The 18,069-nt window shown below is 62.3% G+C and overlaps 1 protein-coding gene across 1 annotated transcript; it reads left to right on the forward strand.

Annotated features, from left to right (window-relative positions):
* Positions 1-4,602: 4,602 nt before the first annotated feature.
* Positions 4,603-15,786, forward strand: NLRC3 (NLR family CARD domain containing 3). The gene is made up of 17 exons (XM_004604155.2): positions 4,603-4,813; positions 4,893-6,615; positions 7,108-7,194; positions 7,700-7,783; positions 7,964-8,047; positions 8,582-8,665; positions 9,577-9,660; positions 10,530-10,613; positions 11,026-11,109; positions 11,301-11,384; positions 11,542-11,625; positions 11,802-11,885; positions 13,634-13,717; positions 14,077-14,160; positions 14,785-14,868; positions 15,183-15,266; positions 15,647-15,786. Exons 1-17 carry the CDS (start codon positions 4,645-4,647, stop codon positions 15,735-15,737), a joined length of 3,162 nt encoding a protein of 1,053 aa, XP_004604212.1. The 5' UTR covers positions 4,603-4,644; the 3' UTR covers positions 15,738-15,786.
* Positions 15,787-18,069: the final 2,283 nt, after the last annotated feature.

Here is an 18,069-nt window from a genome sequence, read left to right on the forward strand (position 1 = left end):
CGCTTACTGTGCAGGAGACCAACCTGGGTCCCAAGCTCCGCCCCGAGTGACCCCTGAGCACTGCTGGGTGTGGCCCAAACACAATAGCAAACAGCCCATCCTGACAACCAGGTACAAAACAGAACTTGGCCCCTAGAAATCAGACCCAACTCAGGTCCAGCCAAGGGGCTGATGTCCGCCGGGCAGCAGTGTGGGGACCCCTGCTGGAATCTTCCAGCAACTGCCCTGCCCTGGTGTGGCGCCCAGGAGCTGTGAAAAAGTCACTACTACGGTGGGGTTGGCAGGACCGTGACAGCCGGCTGTGATGGGACCAGAGCCCCCAGCAGTGCCATCTTCCCCAGCCCGGCCTGGCATTCGGCAAGCAACAGCCCCAGAGCCCAGCCCCGCAGGCGGAAGCCTCAGGGTCAAGTCAGGGAGGGTCAAGGCCATGCCAGACAGAAAGGAAAGGCGGGGTGGGGGTAGGAGCAGCCCAGGGGTGGGTCCTGCGGGCAGAGGCACAGGGATTGGGACAGCCGAGACCCCCGGAGCAGGCAGTTTCCTTCGCACTCTCCGGGCCGTCTCCCTGAGCCAAGAGGGCCGGAGATGGGCCCCTGCCGGCCTGGGCCTCACCCACTGTGTACACCCTGGTAACTGGGTGCTCAGGGCGCGCTGAGGGGCCACAGCAGGAAAAGGGTCCCCCATCACCCCGCAGCTCCCGAGATTCGGGGACCTGCCTGCACCCTCCCAGGTCACCTCCTCTCTGGCCCCTCCTCAGTGCTCCTGCTCCACACAGCGTCAGGCCTGCCTCCTGGACACTCGAGGCACAGACACACGTCGCTGGGCGGAAGTGGGACCCAAGAGTGGGACCCAGCTTCCAGTCGGGGACACTATGGCAGGCCCCCGTCCCCAAGAACACCTGCCGAGAGTGACCGCGTCCTGGTGCCAACAATCCCCAGGCCCCGACGCTGCTGGGGACCAGGGCAGGTGCTCCAGTGCCCGTGGCCCGGGCTGGGCGGCTCCCTGAGCACCAGGACTCGCTGGCGCCCTGGGTGGGTACGAGCCCCTCCGCCTCCCTTGCAGAGCGGTGACAGAGCCGCTGTGGCCGCGGCTCACTGCGCTGTCTGCGAGACTGTTGGCTTTTGACTCAGACAGGAAGGAGGGCTGAGGTGCGGCGGCACAGGAAGAGGTGAGGAACCCTGGCCGTGAGAGCCGGGGTAGGCTTGGGGACCGCTGCACACCAGGCCCGGACCTGCCACCGATTCCCAGGACCCCTCCCTACCTCCCCGCTACCACCTCTGCTGGGGCCCGGACCGGACGCAGCTCCTCAGTCCCCTGGCCGGGCACCCCAGGAGGTAAGTGCTGGCAGGGAGGAAGCGGTTCAGCTGCAGGAAGGCAGCCACCGCTCTCAGGGCTGGCTGGGGTGGAGTAGACAAACGGCCCCGTGAGCGAGGGACAGAGCCCAGCGATGGCGCAGGAAGGAGCAGGAAGGAGCCGGGCGTGCAGAGGCGCTGCGGGGGAGGCCCCAGGGTGCAGCCCGGGAAGCTGCTCGGTGGGTGGGAACACGGGAGCCTCACGGGAGGGGGCGAGCGCCGAGCCAAGCAGGTTCCTGCTCCCGCCAGTTCTGTCCTGACTAGGCTCCTCGGACCCTCGATGGACACACACCTTGTGGGGCTCTCCACAGGCTCCGGGGCGGTTGGGGGCGGGGGGAGGGCAGGCCGGGTGTCTCCAGGGTTGGCCCAGGGACACCAGTGCCTCAGGACAGGCCTGCGGCAGGGGGGCCTCGTCCCCCTCCTCTGTGAAGCTGCCTTGGGGCTCAGCACTGAGCAGGCAGCAGGACAGCGATGTCCAGGAACCCAAGACTGTGCCCTCTGGTCACCAGGCACGGCAGGGGGGCCAAAGGGGCTCTGCGAGGGGCCAGGATCCAGGTCTCAGAGATCAGGCAGAACTGACCAGGCAGCAGGATGGTGTCTGCGACAGCCCCAGGGGGCCCGGCTTCCCAGCAAGGCCCTGTGGGGCGCAGAGCTGCCACGCAGCTCAGACACTGGACCCTCGGCCTTCCCTGGGCAGCACCCCACCCCCATCCCAGGCCTGCCCCGTTGGCATCTCAGCCACAAGCCAGGCCTGGCAAGAAGTGACCTCAGTCAACCCCCAGCACTACAAAGTCCCCTGAGCACTGCTGGGTGTGGCCCCAAACTCCCCCCACTCTGTTCCGGATAATGTCCCACCAGGGGCAGACTCATTGCCCCCGCCCTCCTGTGGGGCCCCAGCGCCTCCAACCTGCGTCTACCTCTAGCAAAGCCTCCCCACCCCGTGAACAGGACAGAGCCGCACGACGGTCTCGACGTTAGAAACCACTGCTGCTAGCTAACTTAAAGGTTAGAGCAGACAGAAGCAAGGCAGAGAAAAGGAACAATGAGAAAAACCCAGGCACAAAGCTTGTCTCTCTGAAAAGTTCCCCAAAACCTGACCGTCGGGGCGGGGAGAGAGCTCAGAGGGCTGGAGTAGCAGAGGCGCGACTGCAGGGTCGCCAGAGCAGCGCTAAGATAATCCCAAGCCTCACATGCAGGGGCGCCCCCAAAATACAAAATGTAAACTCAACGAAACTCCCAACACAGCAAGCCCTGGCCTTGATAGACTCCCGGAAAGTTCCACCGAGCACTGAGACAGGTAGCGGGCGGAGAGAGTACAGGGCCAGGGCCCTCCCCGCAGCCACCTCCCCCTGACTCCCGGCACTGCACAACCTCAGAGCACTGCCTTGGAGGCCCCGAGCTCCCCGTGTCCCAGGTGATGGCGGCACTGCTGGGCCTGAGCAGCACAGCATCCTTGAACCCTTGCACTCAACCGCTGGCCTGGTTGGTTGATAATTGCTAGGAGGGGTCCCTGGGCCCCCTGTGCACTGCTTGGGAGACCCCCACCCCAAGAAAAAAGAGAAGTAGCAATACAAAGCCTTCCCAAACTTAAAAAAAAAAAACCGCAGAGCATGCTTTCAGATTCACTGAGTCACGCCACACGGCAAGAAAGCGCCCAAGAAATATTCCTAATGAACAGCAATGCAAGCCCTCAGTGGAATGTGTTTCTGGAATGCAAGGTTGGTTCAGCAGAGAGAATCAGTCATGCCTCATCAACGGAATGAAGGAAGGAAACGCATGATCATCTCAAGCACTATAGGAAAAGGACTTGACAAAATTCAACACCCTTTCACGAACGAAAAATATCCAACTAGGAATGGAAGGAGCAGAGGAATCAAGCTCATGTAACAGGAGCCATACACACAGAGCAAACAGCAGCATCGTTCCCCACGGCCGCGTCAGAGAAGCAGCTTGCCCGCCCACGACTGAGCGGGCGCCAATGAGCAGGGCAACGGAACCTTCACCCACGATGGGTCACCTGTGGCCAGCTCTGCCCTGTCACAAGAATGGGCACTCTCAGGTGCTCCCCACTGGCTTTGAGCTCCCCCGAGTCTTTTCCATGCAGAGCAGTTCATGTCAAGAGGGTGCAGGAAGGATGCTGGGTCCGGGGACTGTGGCCGGCGGGCCCCTCCCAGTGAGCAACTGGGCCCAGAGAGCACAGGCGAGGCTGGAAGGCGGAGACAGTTTCGGTCCTCCGCTGGGACTGCCTAGTCCCACAACCCTTCTCTCCTAGGCCCATGGACAAGGAATGGCCGCCCCAGTGCCTCGACGAGCCTAGGGCCAGCTGGAGGACACCCCACCCACTGCAGGTGAGGAGAGGCGGGACGGCTCGGGTGCCCTGTGGACTGAGACACAGGGAGCACCAGCGATGGCGCCAGGGGCGTCATCCCGGCAGCAAAGGCAAGCGGGCAGGTGGGACCCTCGGGGCAGGAGGGCGGAGGGATGCGGGTACAGAGCAGCCCCGCGCTCTGCTCTGTGCACACGGCCGCCCTTTCTTCCTGGTCATTGTCTCCGTGTTTGTTCGGTTTTGGTGCCACACGAGGTGGGACCCAGGGGCTGCTCCTGGCTCAGTGCTTGGGGGACCATGCGGTGCAGGGGTGAAAGCTGCAGGGCATGTCACACCTGGGCTTAGGGAGCAGTTTAAGCTTTCCAGGAAGTGCCGGGTCCCCCCTTTCTCCTTCCACATCCTCACGAGGGCAGCCCAGCTCGAGGGCACCTTTGTTACTGGGCCTGAACCTCCTCTGCACTGGCACCCCACAGGGCTCCCCGCGCCCACCCTGAGGTTCCCCGAGTACAGAGCCAGGAGTTAAGCCCCGGACACTGCCAGTGTGACCCCAAAAGAAAACAAAAGCCTCCGCACTCCACCCATTCGTCCTTCGCTCCCCCGCCCCTGAGCCCTGGCAATCTCCCTGCTGTCTCCTCAGTTTAGCTTTTCCAGAACAGGGCCCGGAGTCGCAGGCTAGCCTTCCAGGCCAGCAGCCCGCACATGCCCGAGCCCTGCCACGTTACCCATGACGGCTCAGCGACACAGAGAGCCCAGGCGGCCCATCCCTTGTCACACAGCCAGTAAGTGGGGAGGGAGGGTCCAGGGGTGGGTGCTCAGGCTCCAGGCCAGGCCCTGCTTGCACCCTCTCCTGCTTCGCCTCCGGACACTTCCCATCCTGTCCCTTCTGGACGTTCGCTTACCTGTCCAGGTCAGTCTGGGGACTCAGCTCAGACCCTCTCCCTGCAGCTCCTGGTGTCAATCCTGGATTCCATGAGAAAGCAGGAGGTGTGGACGGGTGGGGAGACTGGCCAGGGCCACGGTGCCAGCTCCCCGGCCGTGCAGGTGAAAGCCCTCGTGGACCTGCTGGCCGGGAAGGGCAGTCAGAGCGCGCAGACCCCCTGCAGAACGCCCGATGCTGCGCTCCGGCCCCACGGTCATGGTAGGCAGAGGGGGGTGAGTGCTCTCGGGCCGCCCCGCCCCGCCCCTTCCCGGTTCCATCCTCTGGTCTCGTCCTGCAGACTCCAGGATCCAGAGGCACCGCGAGGCTCTGCTGAGCAGGGTGGGCAGCGGCCCGGAACCAGGGACCACCTGGGCCAGGCTGCAGCTGGCGGAGGGCCTGACGGACCTGCAGCTCAAGGAGCATGACTTCACGCAGGTGGAGGCCACCCGCGGGCACTGGCCTGTGGCCAGGCCCCTCCCCCTCGACAGGCTCTTCCTTCCCCTGTCTCGGGTGTCCATCCCGCCCCGAGTCTCTGTCACCATCGGGGTGGCTGGTGTGGGCAAGACCACCCTGGTGAGGGAGTTTGTCCGCCTCTGGGCTCAGGGGCAGGTGGGCAGGGACTTCTCCCTGGTGCTGCCCGTGACTTTCCGGGACCTGAACACACATGACAAGCTGTCCGCAGACAGACTGGCTCGCTCGGCCTTCCTGCAGGCCGGCGAGCTGGGCCCCGCCCCCTCCCTGTCCAGGGCCCTGCTCATCCTGGACGGGCTGGACGAGTGCAGGGCCCCGCTGGACTTCGCCGACACTGCGGCCTGCACGGACCCCAGGAAGGAGCTCCAAGTGGACCACCTCGTCACCAACATCATCCGGGGCAACCTCTTCCCGGAGGTCTCGGTCTGGGTCACCTCCCGCCCTGGCACGGCAGGCCAGATCCCGGGGGGCTTGGTGGACCGGCTGACGGAGATCCGGGGCCTGAACGAGACGGAGGTCACTGCGTGTCTGGAGCGGATGTTCGCCGAGGCCCCAGCCCTGGCCGCCTGGGCCCTGAGCCAGGCGCGGGCCAACCGCGCGCTCTACCTCATGTGCACCGTCCCGGCCTTCTGCCGCCTGGCGGGCTCGGCCCTGGGCCACGTGGGCCGCCACCGGCGAGGGCCCCAGGACGCCGAGCCGCAGCCCCCCAGGGGCCTGTGTGAGCTCTACTCCTGCTACTTCAGGATGGCCCTCGTCGGGGAGGGGGTGGACAAGGGCAGCCTGAGCCCGCGCCCCGAGCAGGCGGCTCCCGGCTGCCGCAGGCTGGTGAGCACACTGGGCCGGCTGGCCTTCCACGGGCTGCTCAGGAAGAAAAGCGTGTTCTACGAGATGGACCTCAAGGCGTTCGGCGTGGACCTGGCGCTGCTCCCCAGCCGCCCGGGCAGCTGCTTCCTGCAGCACGAGGGCGCGGCGTACAGCTTCATCCACCTCTCGCTGCAGGAGTTCATGGCGGCCGCCTACTACTATGGCGCGTCCAAGAGGGCCGTCTTCGACCTCTTCACCGAGGGCAGCATGTCCTGGCCCCGGCTCGGCTTCCTTGCGCACTTCCGGAACGCGGCCCACCGGGCCATGCAGGCCGAGGACGGGCGGCTGGATGTGTTCCTGCGCTTCCTGTCCGGCCTCCTGTCCCCCAGGGTCAATGCCCTGCTGGCAGGGACCCTGCTGGCCCAGGGCGAGCACCAGGGCTACTGGGCACAGGCCGCCGAGCTCCTGCAGGGCTGCCTGCGGCCCAGCGCGGCCGTGGGCGCCCGCGAGGTCAATGTGGTGCAGTGCCTGCAGGAGCTGCAGCACACCGAGCTGGTCCGCGGCGTGGAGGCCGCCCTGGACAGCGGGGGCCTGGCCGGGCTCACGGCGCCTGCGCACCGGGCCGCGCTGGCCTACGCCCTGCAGGTGTCAGATGCCCGAGCCCAGACCGCCGACCTGCCCCTGCGCCTGAGTCAGGGGGTCCTCCAGAGCCTGCTGCCCCAGCTGCTCCACTGCCAGAGCCTGAGGTGGGCACGGGGCTGTGTGGCATACAAGGTGTGGGGCGGAGTGGAGCGTTCCTGCCCACGGTCAGCCCTCGGCTGTGTCCAGTTAGGGGGTCAATCCCACCTCCGAGCAGTCAGGTGAGGGCGGGGCCGTGGTCTCCCTGCCACCCGCCCCTCCGGCCTTGCTCTGATGCCTGGTTGGTGGCGGGCGGCCCTGTCTACCGTACACGAAGGCACTGTGGGCACCGGCAAGGGAGTCCGAGGCCCCCAGGCTGGAGGCCCGTCTGCGGCATGGCCACAGCCTGGCGGCACTGGGGAGGGGGGCACTCTCCACCCCGACAGCCATCCCTGGCAGCGCTGCTGGCATTCACGTGCCTCCGGAGGCAGCTCCCCGAGAGGAGGTGCCCGGCCCGGCGGTGCCGCTCTGGGGGGCCGAGTTCACGCCCTATCTGGACGTCCGGCCTTTGTCTTCCCGGCCCGCCCGGCCTGCTCACGGCCGCCACTCCCCCTGCGCAGGCTGGACGCCAACCAGTTCCAGGAGCCAGTGGCAGAGCTGCTGGGCAGCGTGCTGAGTGGGAAGGACTGCCGCATCGGGAGGCTCAGGTAGCGGCTCCGCGGCCAGGGCCTCTCCAGAGGGGCGCGCTGGCCACGGCTCTCCAGCCTGCCGCGGGGAGGGGCGGGACAGGCGTGTCCCTGTGCGGGCCGGGAGGTCTGTCCACGGGCCCGGCTTCTGCACGCTCCCACGGGATGGCATCCACGTGATTTCCACACGACCGGGACAGACGAGTCTGGGCTCACAGCCCCAAAGGGTCCCTCCAGAGAGACCCTTCCATCTCCCCACGAGCTTCTGACCTCGTCTCTAAGGAAGCCACACCACGAAATAAGTCAGGCGTAGAAAATCAGGCACAGAGGGTAACGGGTCGTGTCCGATCACCTCTGTGCCGAGGGAAAGAGAGAGTGGGGGACTCTCCCCGAGTCCAGGGCGCCAGGACCACCTCGTGCTACCCCCAGGGGCAGGGGTGTCCTGCCACAGCTCTCTTGCAGGTGGCTTGGAAGAGGGTCAGGCCTGGCCGGCCTCAGGTAACCATTCTCTCCCTCTCCTGGGCAGCCTGGCGGAGAACCAGATCAAGAGCAAAGGTGCCAGAGCCCTGGCCAGGTCCCTGCTGGTCAACAGAAGCCTGACCGCTCTGGAGTGAGTGCGCGGGAGGCCCAGCTCTGCCCTCTGGGGGGCGGCGGGCTCCGAGTCTCACCCCTGGTGCCACTCTCCTCTCTGCACGTGGCCAAGGAGCCAGGCCCTGGGGCAGACAGACTGAACTGGGGAGCTGGGCCTCATCCCCAGGAGGAACTGACCGCTTCTCCCTCTGACCACCAGCCTCCGCAGCAACTCTATCGGGCCTCCGGGGGCCAAGGCACTGGCCGACGCCCTGAAGATCAACCGGACTCTGGCTTCTCTGAGGTGCGTGCCCTCCGCTCTCGGGCCCATGAGTGGGACGGGGCTGCAAAGGGCAGGACCAGAGTTTGTGATCCACCAGATAACACAGCATTTGGGATCTCGAGCCAGTCCCCACACGGTCTTGCCCGACGATTGTGTCCGAGGTAACAGATGGAGCAGGGACCGAAATACGGGCGCACAGCAAGGCCATGCCATGAAAAGCTCACTCTTCCCGAGCGGGGCCACCACTGTGCTCCCCTGCGGCTCCTCCAGGACTCGGGGAGGCCGTCTGCTTCGCCCCCTGGGCCCCAGGGTTACAGGCTCCTGCCAGGCCGTGCTCGTCACCTCTGCCCTATGTCCCCAAAGAGCGGGGCGCGCTCTCCGAATCCTCGCCAGCCAGCAGACCTGGGGACTGAGGATATCCTTGTCATTGCTACCAGACACCGTGGTCACCAGTCGGAAGGGACATGGCTCTGCGGCTCCCAGGGGACCTGCGCCATCAGGGCCGTCCCTCCTGGGGCCCCTGGTGGAGACTCTGGCCCTTTCTTGTCTCTGCAGCCTCCAGAGCAACATGGTCGGGGATGGCGGGGCCAGGTACCTGGCCGAGGCCCTGGCCGCCAACCGGAATCTCTCCGTGCTGCAGTGAGTGGCAGGGCCTGGTCCCTCGGCCCCTTTCTCCTTCCTCCCCCTTGTCTTCTGCAAGGAGATGTGGGTGGCGCGTGGCCAGGGATTTGCCCAGGGGTCAGGGCTGTGGCAGCAATTTGAAAGAAAGTCTCCACACTTCGTACCTGAGTCAAACCCACCAGACCCCGTGTTGTCTGCAGCCGTCACACGGTGCCACCGCCCTCCCCCACCCCCCCCCGTCCCACCAGCTGGCCCATGCACACTTTGAGTGTGTCCTCAAGGAAGAGGGGACAGCCCCGGGGCCACACAGCCTCTGTGTCCAGAGGAAAGAGCTGCTCAGGGCAGCTGCCCAGCAGGCACTGTGACGGGAGCGGGGTTGGACCAGGGAGTCGCTCCATCCTGGCGCGCCTGTCACTGGGCCTGGGATGAATGAGCCCCAGTTAGCGTGTTAAAAGACCTGCATGCTGCTCCGAGGAACAGAGGAAGGGTTTTCCAGGGCGAGGGGTAGCTAACCCAGTCAGCTCTGGCCACTGGGAAGCAGGGGAAGGCCTGGGGCTGGGCGGCTGCGGATGCAGTCTGTGTGGGGGAGGGGAGGCGAGGTGCTGGCGGCGGGGGCGGGGGGGGGGCGGTCTGTGCAGCACGAGGCCCAGTGGGACCAGGCGTGCAGACTGGCCTATGGGAGTGACTGCTGGGGGGTTCCAGAGCTGCTGGAGAGATTAGAGCCGCCACTGCTTTCTCCGGGTCCCGCCAGGGTGCTGTCCTTGCCGCCTCCTCCCCACAGGGGACTTCGGGAACGGCCTACAGGCTTTACCTGGAGCCCTGCCCACACCGTGGCAAGCGCAGAGGGCACTTGCATGCCCTCTGATCTCTGGTCATGAGGCAGAATGCCGAGGCCAGCTTTGCCGAAGGACCCCATTCATTTCCCACAGCCTGCAGAACAACAACATCGGGCCCACGGGAGCCCAGCATCTGGCAGCCGCCCTGAAACACAACAGGAGCCTCAAGGAGCTCATGTGAGACATGCAGAAGGGCTAAATGGGGGCTTGCGCCTGGCAGCGCTCGCTCAACAAATATTTGTGCACATGGAGATGAAGAGATGGATGGATGGTTGGGTGGGAGGATGAATGAATGGGTAGGTGGGTGGGTGGGTGGGTGGGTGGATGGATGGATGGTGGGTGGATGGTGGGTCAAAGACAAATGGATGGGTGGGTGGGTGGATCATTGAGTGATGGAAGGATGAGTGTATGATGGGTAGGGGAGGACAGATAAAGGGAAGAACAGATGAGGGTAAGTGGGTGGGCAGATGGAAGCTGGGCGTGCAGGACGTTGGCTTTAGTTCTGAAAGACTTGATCAGGGGAACGGAGGCCTAGAGTCCCAGGGCAGGGAAAGGCGTAAGCATCACTGGCCATGATGGCTTTCCCGGCACTTCCCGGCCACCTTCTCCAACTACTATAAATATCCCTCACGAAGGCCTTGTCCTTTGCCCAGTGCCAGGGAGTCAAGGCCCTCTGTGACAACAGAGGTCACCTCTTCCTTTTTTTTCTTAAATTTTAATTAGTGAATCACTGTGAGGTGCAGTTACAAACTTATGAACTTTCATGTTTGCATTTCATTTACATCCCTCCACCAGTGCCCATTCTCCTCCACCAATGTTCCCAGTATCCCTCCCGCCACCCCCACCCCCACCCCCACCACCCCACCCTGCCTCTGCGGCAGGGCATTCCCTATTGTTCTCTCTCCTGTAGGAAGCTATAGTTTGCAATAGAGGTGTTGAGTGGCCATCGTGAAGGTCACCTCTTCCTGAGCGTGCTAGAGCCCTGGTCTCCAGGCCCCGCCTGGCTGGCCGCTCTCAGAGGCCAACTCTCTGGGCCTCCCCTGCAGGTTCTCTAGTAACAGCATTGGCGACGGAGGTGCCAAGGCGCTGGCTGAGGCCCTGCAGGAGAATCAGAGCCTGGGAAGCCTGGGGTGAGTGAGTCCGTGTGACCCCCGTGGGCTGAGGGGCCCTCCAGCCGGTGGGTAGGTGGGGCTGGAGGGTGGTCAGTCATGCCTCGCCCATCCAGACCCACCCACCCAGATACCCAGGAATAGACTGGTGGCTCTGAAGTTTGGAGGGTGATAAGCAGCACCCACAGCTGCCGAAAGGCTGAGCCATGGCCAAGACTGGTCAACTGCCTTGGGGACAGGGCGTTTGATGATGCCAGCTGGGGAGACTTGGTGGTGCCATTCTCTGCCGGCTGCAGGGCTGAGCCTGAGCTCGGCTGGCTGTCCTGGACCCCGAGGCCGGGCATGACGTCCTGTCTGCAGGCCCCAACTCTCTGTGGACTTCCCGGCCGCCCCGTAGCCTTGGGCCCTGGGACCAAGTGTGCCCTGTCTGCAGCCTGCAGAGCAATTCCATCAGTGACTCGGGGGTGTCGGCGCTGACCCGGGCCCTCTGCACCAACAAGACCCTCCTCAGCCTCAAGTGAGTGTGTGTGCCACGGCTCTCAGTCTCGGGACAGGAAGGACAGGCTGGGGCCGGGCAGCCCATCCCGGGCCAGAGTGGTGGCTCCTACATGCAAGCTGCTCAGGGTCCCCTGCTGTCCTCCCCTTCCTGGGCGGTCCCCTGTGGTCCTACCTATCTGGCTGGCAGTTCATCCTCTTCTCCTCTCTTAGCCTTCGAGAAAACTCCATCAGCTCCGAGGGAGCCCAGGCCCTGGCCCAGGCACTCCGCGGCAACAGCAGCCTGAGGGACCTGGAGTGAGTGCGGGGCCCGGCAGCTGCTCCGCGCCCCGGTGCAGGCAGGAGGCGGCAGCGGGGAGAGAAGCCACTGGCCCCTTCCACAGGACCTGAGCAAGCATGGATGGGGAGCCAGGGGCCCCCGGCCGCCCCCTCACTCAACCCCATTTCCCCTCAGCCTGACAGCCAACCTCCTGTATGACCGAGGCGCCCAGGCCATCGCGGGGGCGGTGAGGGAGAACCGCGCGCTCACGTCCCTCCAGTGAGTCGGCAGTGCCCACCGTCCCCTTGGGGATGCAGCCCGCTAAGTGCAGGGCTCCCCGACAGTCTCGGGGCTCCGGGAGGCTGCCCTCAACCTCCCGAGATGGGCTCATGGAGAGGCATGGCGGTGTTGGGCACCCAGCCCTGCACCTGGGTCACATGACTCTGTCCGTGCAGCCTGCAGTGGAACTTCCTCCAGGCCGGCGCTGCCCGGGCGCTGGGCCAGGCGCTGCAGCTCAACAAGAGCCTGGCCAGTCTGCAGTAAGTGGGGTCCGTGGGGCGCGGGGGGGCAGGCCCAGGCCCCGCTCTCGGTTGGTCGGTCACATCTGCCCAAAGACCAGCAGGCTCCTTTCACCTTCGTGTGCTCTTTCCGCTTTACGGCTCCCGCCGCCTGCAGAAGCCCCGCCTGCTGGCACCCGGCAGGCTGCAGTGGGGGACCATCCATCGCCACAGCCAATTCTTTCTTTTTTTTCTCTTTGGCTCTTTTTGGGTCATACCCGGTGATGCTCAGGGGTTACTCCTGGCTCTGTGCTCAGGAATTACTCCCGGCAGTGCTCGAGGACTATATGGGATGCAGGGGACTGAGCCCGGTTGGCCGCGTGCAAGGCCAGTGCCCTCCCCACTGTACTGTCACTCCGGCCCCTCCACAGTCTCTTCTACAGCTTCCCATCACCTCCAGGAACCTGGTGCCCCCAGCGCTTGGCTCTGCCTGCTCTGGACACGGAAGGGTCCCCCAGGGGACAGTTTGTGGCCCACAACTTCCAATTAGCGTCATGCTCCGTTTGCCCCCGTGGGTGTAAGCCAGCCTCGGCTCTTCAGCCTGGCCGTGCCCGGGCAGCCACTGTGGGCAGACCTCACAGGCTGGACAGTGGAGCCGCCTGCCCGCTCGTGTCTGTGCCTGGCGGGCACGTGGCGCCGCTGTCCGTGCCGGGAGGGTGGGACGGCCGGACTTGCAGGCTGGCGGTGAGACTGCGTCTGCCTTTCAGCCTCGGCTGCTCCCGCTTCCCCTCAGCCTCCAGGCTGCCCCGTCTCTGGCTGGTTCTTTGGTGACCGAAATCCTGTTCCTCACCTGCGCCCCAGGCCTCCAGCGCTTCCCGTCCCAGTGACCCCAGACCTATGCTCCAGACCTCAGACCTCTCTCAGCTGCAGCCCCGCAGAGCCACTGCCTGCTCCATGATGGGGGGCTGGGGGGCGGAGGGGGTGTCTGCAAAGTGCCTGAAGAACCCCCACAGGCTGGCTCCTTGGTTCCATCACGTGATGCGGCATTTCCAGGAGCCCTCTCCCCACGTCCCCGGGCAGCTGACCACACCTGGTCCTCTCCCTACTCCCTAGGGGCACTAAGGCAAACTGCCCCCGGAAACAGGCTGGTGGCTGCTTCAACTCCCTTCCCGCCCCCTTTCCGGCGGGAGGTCTTCCTGGGGCTCCTTCCAGTGACCCTCAGCCTGGGGGTACAGGGTCCACCAGGGGCCCCACCGATGCTAGGCCTGAGCCAGTGCATGGAGCAGGGCCATCTCACAGCCCCTGTGCTGGACTCGGCCAACGCTGCTCCAGGCTGGACACCTCGCTCGAGGGAGGGAGCCCCCATCTTAAGATATGAAATGCTGTACTCCAGTCTGGAGACCCCCACATCCCACTTGGAGTTTTGGGGTGTAACCCAAACTGCTCTGCGTTGTATGGATCCGCTCTGGCCTGTAACATCTCTGCACTGTATGGAATTCACTCTCCTGCACGCTCGCTCACTCGCGCCAGCTCTTCCTAAACAGGATGATTGCTATTAAAGACAGTATGAAACAGAATAGGAAGGCCAGCCTGGGGGACCAACGGCTGCCACTAAGTTTCCTGGAGGCTCCAAGAAGCCCTTATGTCCTTATGTTCATCTGTCCCGCTCCTCTTGTGGACCCCTGGTCCCTCTGAGTGATTACTAGGAGCCCCCATGGGAGTCGAGGCCACGGGTGTGAGTGACGGGGCGGGAGGAGCCGGCTGAGGTGCGGGGCTCGCCCTGTGTTCAGTTTGCAGGAGAACACCATTGGGGACGAAGGGGCCTCGGCGGTGGCAGGTGCCCTGAAGGTGAACACGGCCCTGACTGCACTCTAGTAAGTCCCGGGGAGCGTGGCACCCAGGAAGTCACTCACTCACCCCGGTCCCCTCGCTCTCTCTGGTTTCCCAGTTAAGAAAGGTGGGTATGATCTAACATTAGCAACTGGGTACCCACAGTCAGAACTGGGCCGCTCTCCACTGCTCCCCAAGCGCCAGGTGCCAGACCTCACCCGGGAATCTGAGCAGTAAGACCGAGTGTTCCTCGGACACGCCATGAGCCAACTGTCTCTAGTGCTCTTTGGCCATTGCAGCCCCACGTAAAGGGAAGGCAAGAGTGAAGGGAGTTTGGAAGCTGAATGGGGACAGGCGTGAGGGTCGGGAGCCCCAGCCTGACACCCCTAACATCTCCTCTCAGTCTCCAGGTGACGTCCATCGGAGCCCTGGGGGCCCAGGCACTTGGGGAGGCCTTGACCGTGAACAGAACCCTGGAGATTCTCGAGTGAGTACCCGGTCTCCCCTGTCTTACTCAGAGACCAAGCTGCTGACTCCAGACACCAAGTTTACACGAACTCACACATCCCAGCCACCCCAGCTCAAGCTCACCAGCGCCCCTGCCCTGCCCTCTAGGCTGGCCTTCCAGGATGGACAGTCCTTTCGGAGGCCCTGGGGTGGCCAGCTGGTCTCTGAAAATTCCTGGGGAGAGGGGAACCCAAGAACATGCAAACATTCCTGTGTTCAGTGCTCCTGGGGTGCACTTTTTTTTTCTTTTTGGGTCACATCCGGCAATGCACAGGGGTTACTCCTGGCCCTGCACTCAAAGGACCCTATGGGATGCTGGGAATTGAACCCGGGTCAGCCGTGTGCAAGGCAAACGCCCAACCCGCTGTGCTATTGCTCCAGCCCCCTGGGGTGCACTTTGGGACCCAGCTTTCCTCTTTGGAAGGGAAAGAGCGGAGGGAGGGAAGGGCCGTGCCTCCTCCAGGCAGGGGTGGGCCTCAGCCCCTCCCTGATGGTGTTTCCCAGAGCTGACCCTCTCTGGGTGAGGCAGGGGCCAGCTGAGCCTCGTGGAGGCTAGCCTCTCGCCTCAGCTCTTACTGAATTTGAGGTTTCTGTTTCCGGGCAGCTTAAGAGGAAACGCTATTGGTGTGGCAGGAGCAAAAGCCCTGGCGACCGCTCTCAAAGTCAACACAAGCCTGCAGAGACTCAGGTGAGTGGCTGGGCAGCCCAGTCGGTGGCTCTCCATGTCCTCTCGCTGCTTTCTGCCCGGTCAGCTGAGCTCAGGTGGGGGGTCAAGGTCAGTCACTGAGCATCCAGTTTGGGCCCCACGGCCTCCTCCAGGGCATGGACAGGAAGGCTTTCTCCTGCGAGCTCAGTTTCAGCTTCTGCCCCCACCAGCACACTGGCACCTGTGGCAAACCCACCCAAAGCTGTCCCCATTCCGCGCCCCCCGACACTACAGCGTCCTGGGCCCACGGGCTCATCCTGAATGCTCACTGCGGTCTCCACCTCTCCTCTGCGTAGCCTTCAAGAGAATTCCCTGGGGATGGAGGAGATGCTCTGCGTGGCCACCGCGCTGGCGAGTAACCGCGGGCTCCGGCACATCAAGTGAGTGGCACCTCCCTGCCCTTCTCGCCCAGCTCGGGGGCTCCTCGTGCCCTCAGCAGCCCCGCAGGGGACCCGGGAGAACAGGGAGCCGACCTCCAGGGCCACACAGTACAGCGGGCCACACAGTGCTTGCGTGCCTTGCATGCAGCCAACCGGGGCCGATTCCCGGCATGCTCATATGGTCCCGAGCACTGCCAGGAGTGATCCCTGAGCACTGCTGGGTGGGGAGCCGCTCTGTCCGTGGAGGAGCTGGCTACACAAAGGTCTCGGTGCTCAGAGCTCTGCGTTTCCTGCAACTATCTGCTCTCTGCCTAAGAGAACTGCAGGCCGCTAGCTCATCACCCGGGTTCTCTAGCCCGCTCCTAATCTGTCTCTTCCAGCCTTCAGGGAAACCACATCGGAGAGTCTGGGGCCAGAATGATCTCAGAGGCCATCAAGACCAATGCCCCGGCGTGCACTGTGGAGATGTGAGCACAAACGGTGTGGCTGGGCGCCTTCCGAGACAATGGGCTTCCGGGGGCCTTCTTGTGGTCAGGACAGTGCTGGCCTCCTGCATGGTCACCTCACCCCACCCAGGACCAGCGCTGGCAGAGAAGGGCGGGCCTTCCACCCAGGCCTCAAAGCTCAGCTGAGGGTCTGTCCAAGTCCGTGCCCACGCAGTCCCTCTCTGAAGGAGAGGCTACGGTCACTGGGCGCCGGTGACAGAGGGAACCTCTTTTCAAGGGGGAAAATTAGAGGATCTTTGGAGGTTCATGGAAAAACTGAAAAGCTCGTGAAGAGACATGAAGGCTTTGACTTCAGGACTCTGGAGACTGAAGACATGAACAAACGGTTCTCTGAGGCGAGGCTTCTGCCATCTTTCATCATCAGAATGTCCCAGGGCACTCTGGTGTGGCCATGCAGCCGGCCACACTGCCGCTTCACTGAGGGAACTTAATGATGGTGCCTCGGGCGTCCGAAACTACTGTGTGGGCCCAGCTCCCCCGGGCAGACTGAGCTTTCACAGGGCAGACTCCCTCAGGTGTGGGCACTGAAAGGAAGCAGGTTCCACACGTACCTCAGGGTTACCCAGGAAAACGCAGATAGAGGTGATAAAACTACTTTAAAATCTGACCGAGAAGCACTGTTCTAAATGTCATTTTAAAATAAACAATAGCATAGTGGGGGGGCTTTTGCCTTGAAACGTGGTGATGCGAGTTCAATCCCCAACACCCTATATGGTCTCCCAAGGCTGCGAGTAGTAATTCCTGGGTGCAGAGAGTACCCCTGAGCACTGTCCAGCGTGAGCCAAAAATGGGGGGGAAAGTGTTTGGGGGTGAGCAACAGTCAGCAGGTATGAAGGAAACTGCTTTGCATGCTGCTGACTTGGGCTACATCCCAGCACCCCAGGGTATGGCCCAAAAACGAAAGTGAAAATGAGTGAAAATGAGTGTTCAGGCTCCAGGCCACAGGGGAAGCCTACGGCGGAGGAGACCCGCACACGAGTGGAAGATCACTGAGGCCCACCCTGGAGAGGGAAAACTCAGCAACCAATAGCATCATCTTGATATGGGATTTTATGTATTATTTATTGGTTGAAATGGAGCTTTGGCTGGGTGAAGAATTCTAAACTGGGTTCCCCAAGTACTTTCAAAAAGGTTATAGATTTGTCTTGGCTTGCCGTTTTTGGCTTAGCTGAGGGTCAGATGACAAATCTGGGAAGAGCTGTGGCCTGCAGAGCCCTCAGGAACCAGAGCGTCAGAGGGACCAAGTGTGTCTCTGGGGACCTGGCGAGCAAAACTTATTAGATTTGGAAGGAACCCCTTCCTCATCCAAAGTCTCTCTAGCTCCCCAAAGCCAAGACCTGGCCTTTTGCTGGCTGGCAACGAAGAAACCTTTGCAAAGCTCACAGGCAGGTAAAAATAACCAAAACAACTTAGAGCCAAGACAATAAATAACCATTACAGTGGGGTTTCTTGATATTTTCCATTTTGGACAATTTTTACTGCCACCTTCATTTCCTTTGTAGTTTGATCTTTCTTAATATCACTAGCATAGTTTTATCTCATTTATTTTTAATCTCTAGAAGCTTTTTCTTCCCTTTGTTTCTGATGCTGTTGCAAAGATGGGTCACGTGCCTGGGCAGGAGATAGCCCAGCAGATAGGGTACTTGCCTTGTACATAGCCCACCCGGGTTTGATCCTTGGTATCCCATATGGTCCCTGAGCATCACCAGGAATATTTCCTGAGTACAGTCAGGACTAATCCCTGAGCACTGTGGGTAAGACCTAAAAAAAAAAAAAAGTTTAACCTAGAGAAGAGGTGTGTGTGTGTGTGCGTGCATGTGCGTGTGTGTATGTGGGTGCGCGTGGCTGTGGTGTTTGCTGGAGATCACACACGTGCTCAAGGAGCAGTACTGGCACATTTGGTCATGGAGCTCACCAAGGCTCACACAGTTATAACACCGCACTGACACAACACGTGGGGGTGGCACCTGGAATTGAATTCAGTGCTCCCCACCCTCCTTCAAGGCAGGTGCCTTGAGCCTCCGAGACCGTCTTCCTTCCCTCTCCTTAACATTTTTTATTTTTGCTTTTTGGGTCACACCCAGCGATGCTCAGGGGTTACTCCTGGCTCATGCACTCAGGTGACTCCATCATCTCATCATCTTTGGGTCATTTCTTGGTCTGGCTCCTGATTTTTCTCATTATGCCTGGTAATTTTTTTTTATTATTGGAAACTAGACATTGGGAATTCTATTTATTGGGTGCTCCTTTAATATTCCTTATAATGTGTTGAGTGTTACTGCAGCTGCTTGAAAACA

This window comes from Sorex araneus, chromosome 4 (assembly GCF_027595985.1).
Source record: "Sorex araneus isolate mSorAra2 chromosome 4, mSorAra2.pri, whole genome shotgun sequence".
In the NCBI taxonomy this organism is placed as follows: domain Eukaryota; kingdom Metazoa; phylum Chordata; class Mammalia; order Eulipotyphla; family Soricidae; genus Sorex; species Sorex araneus.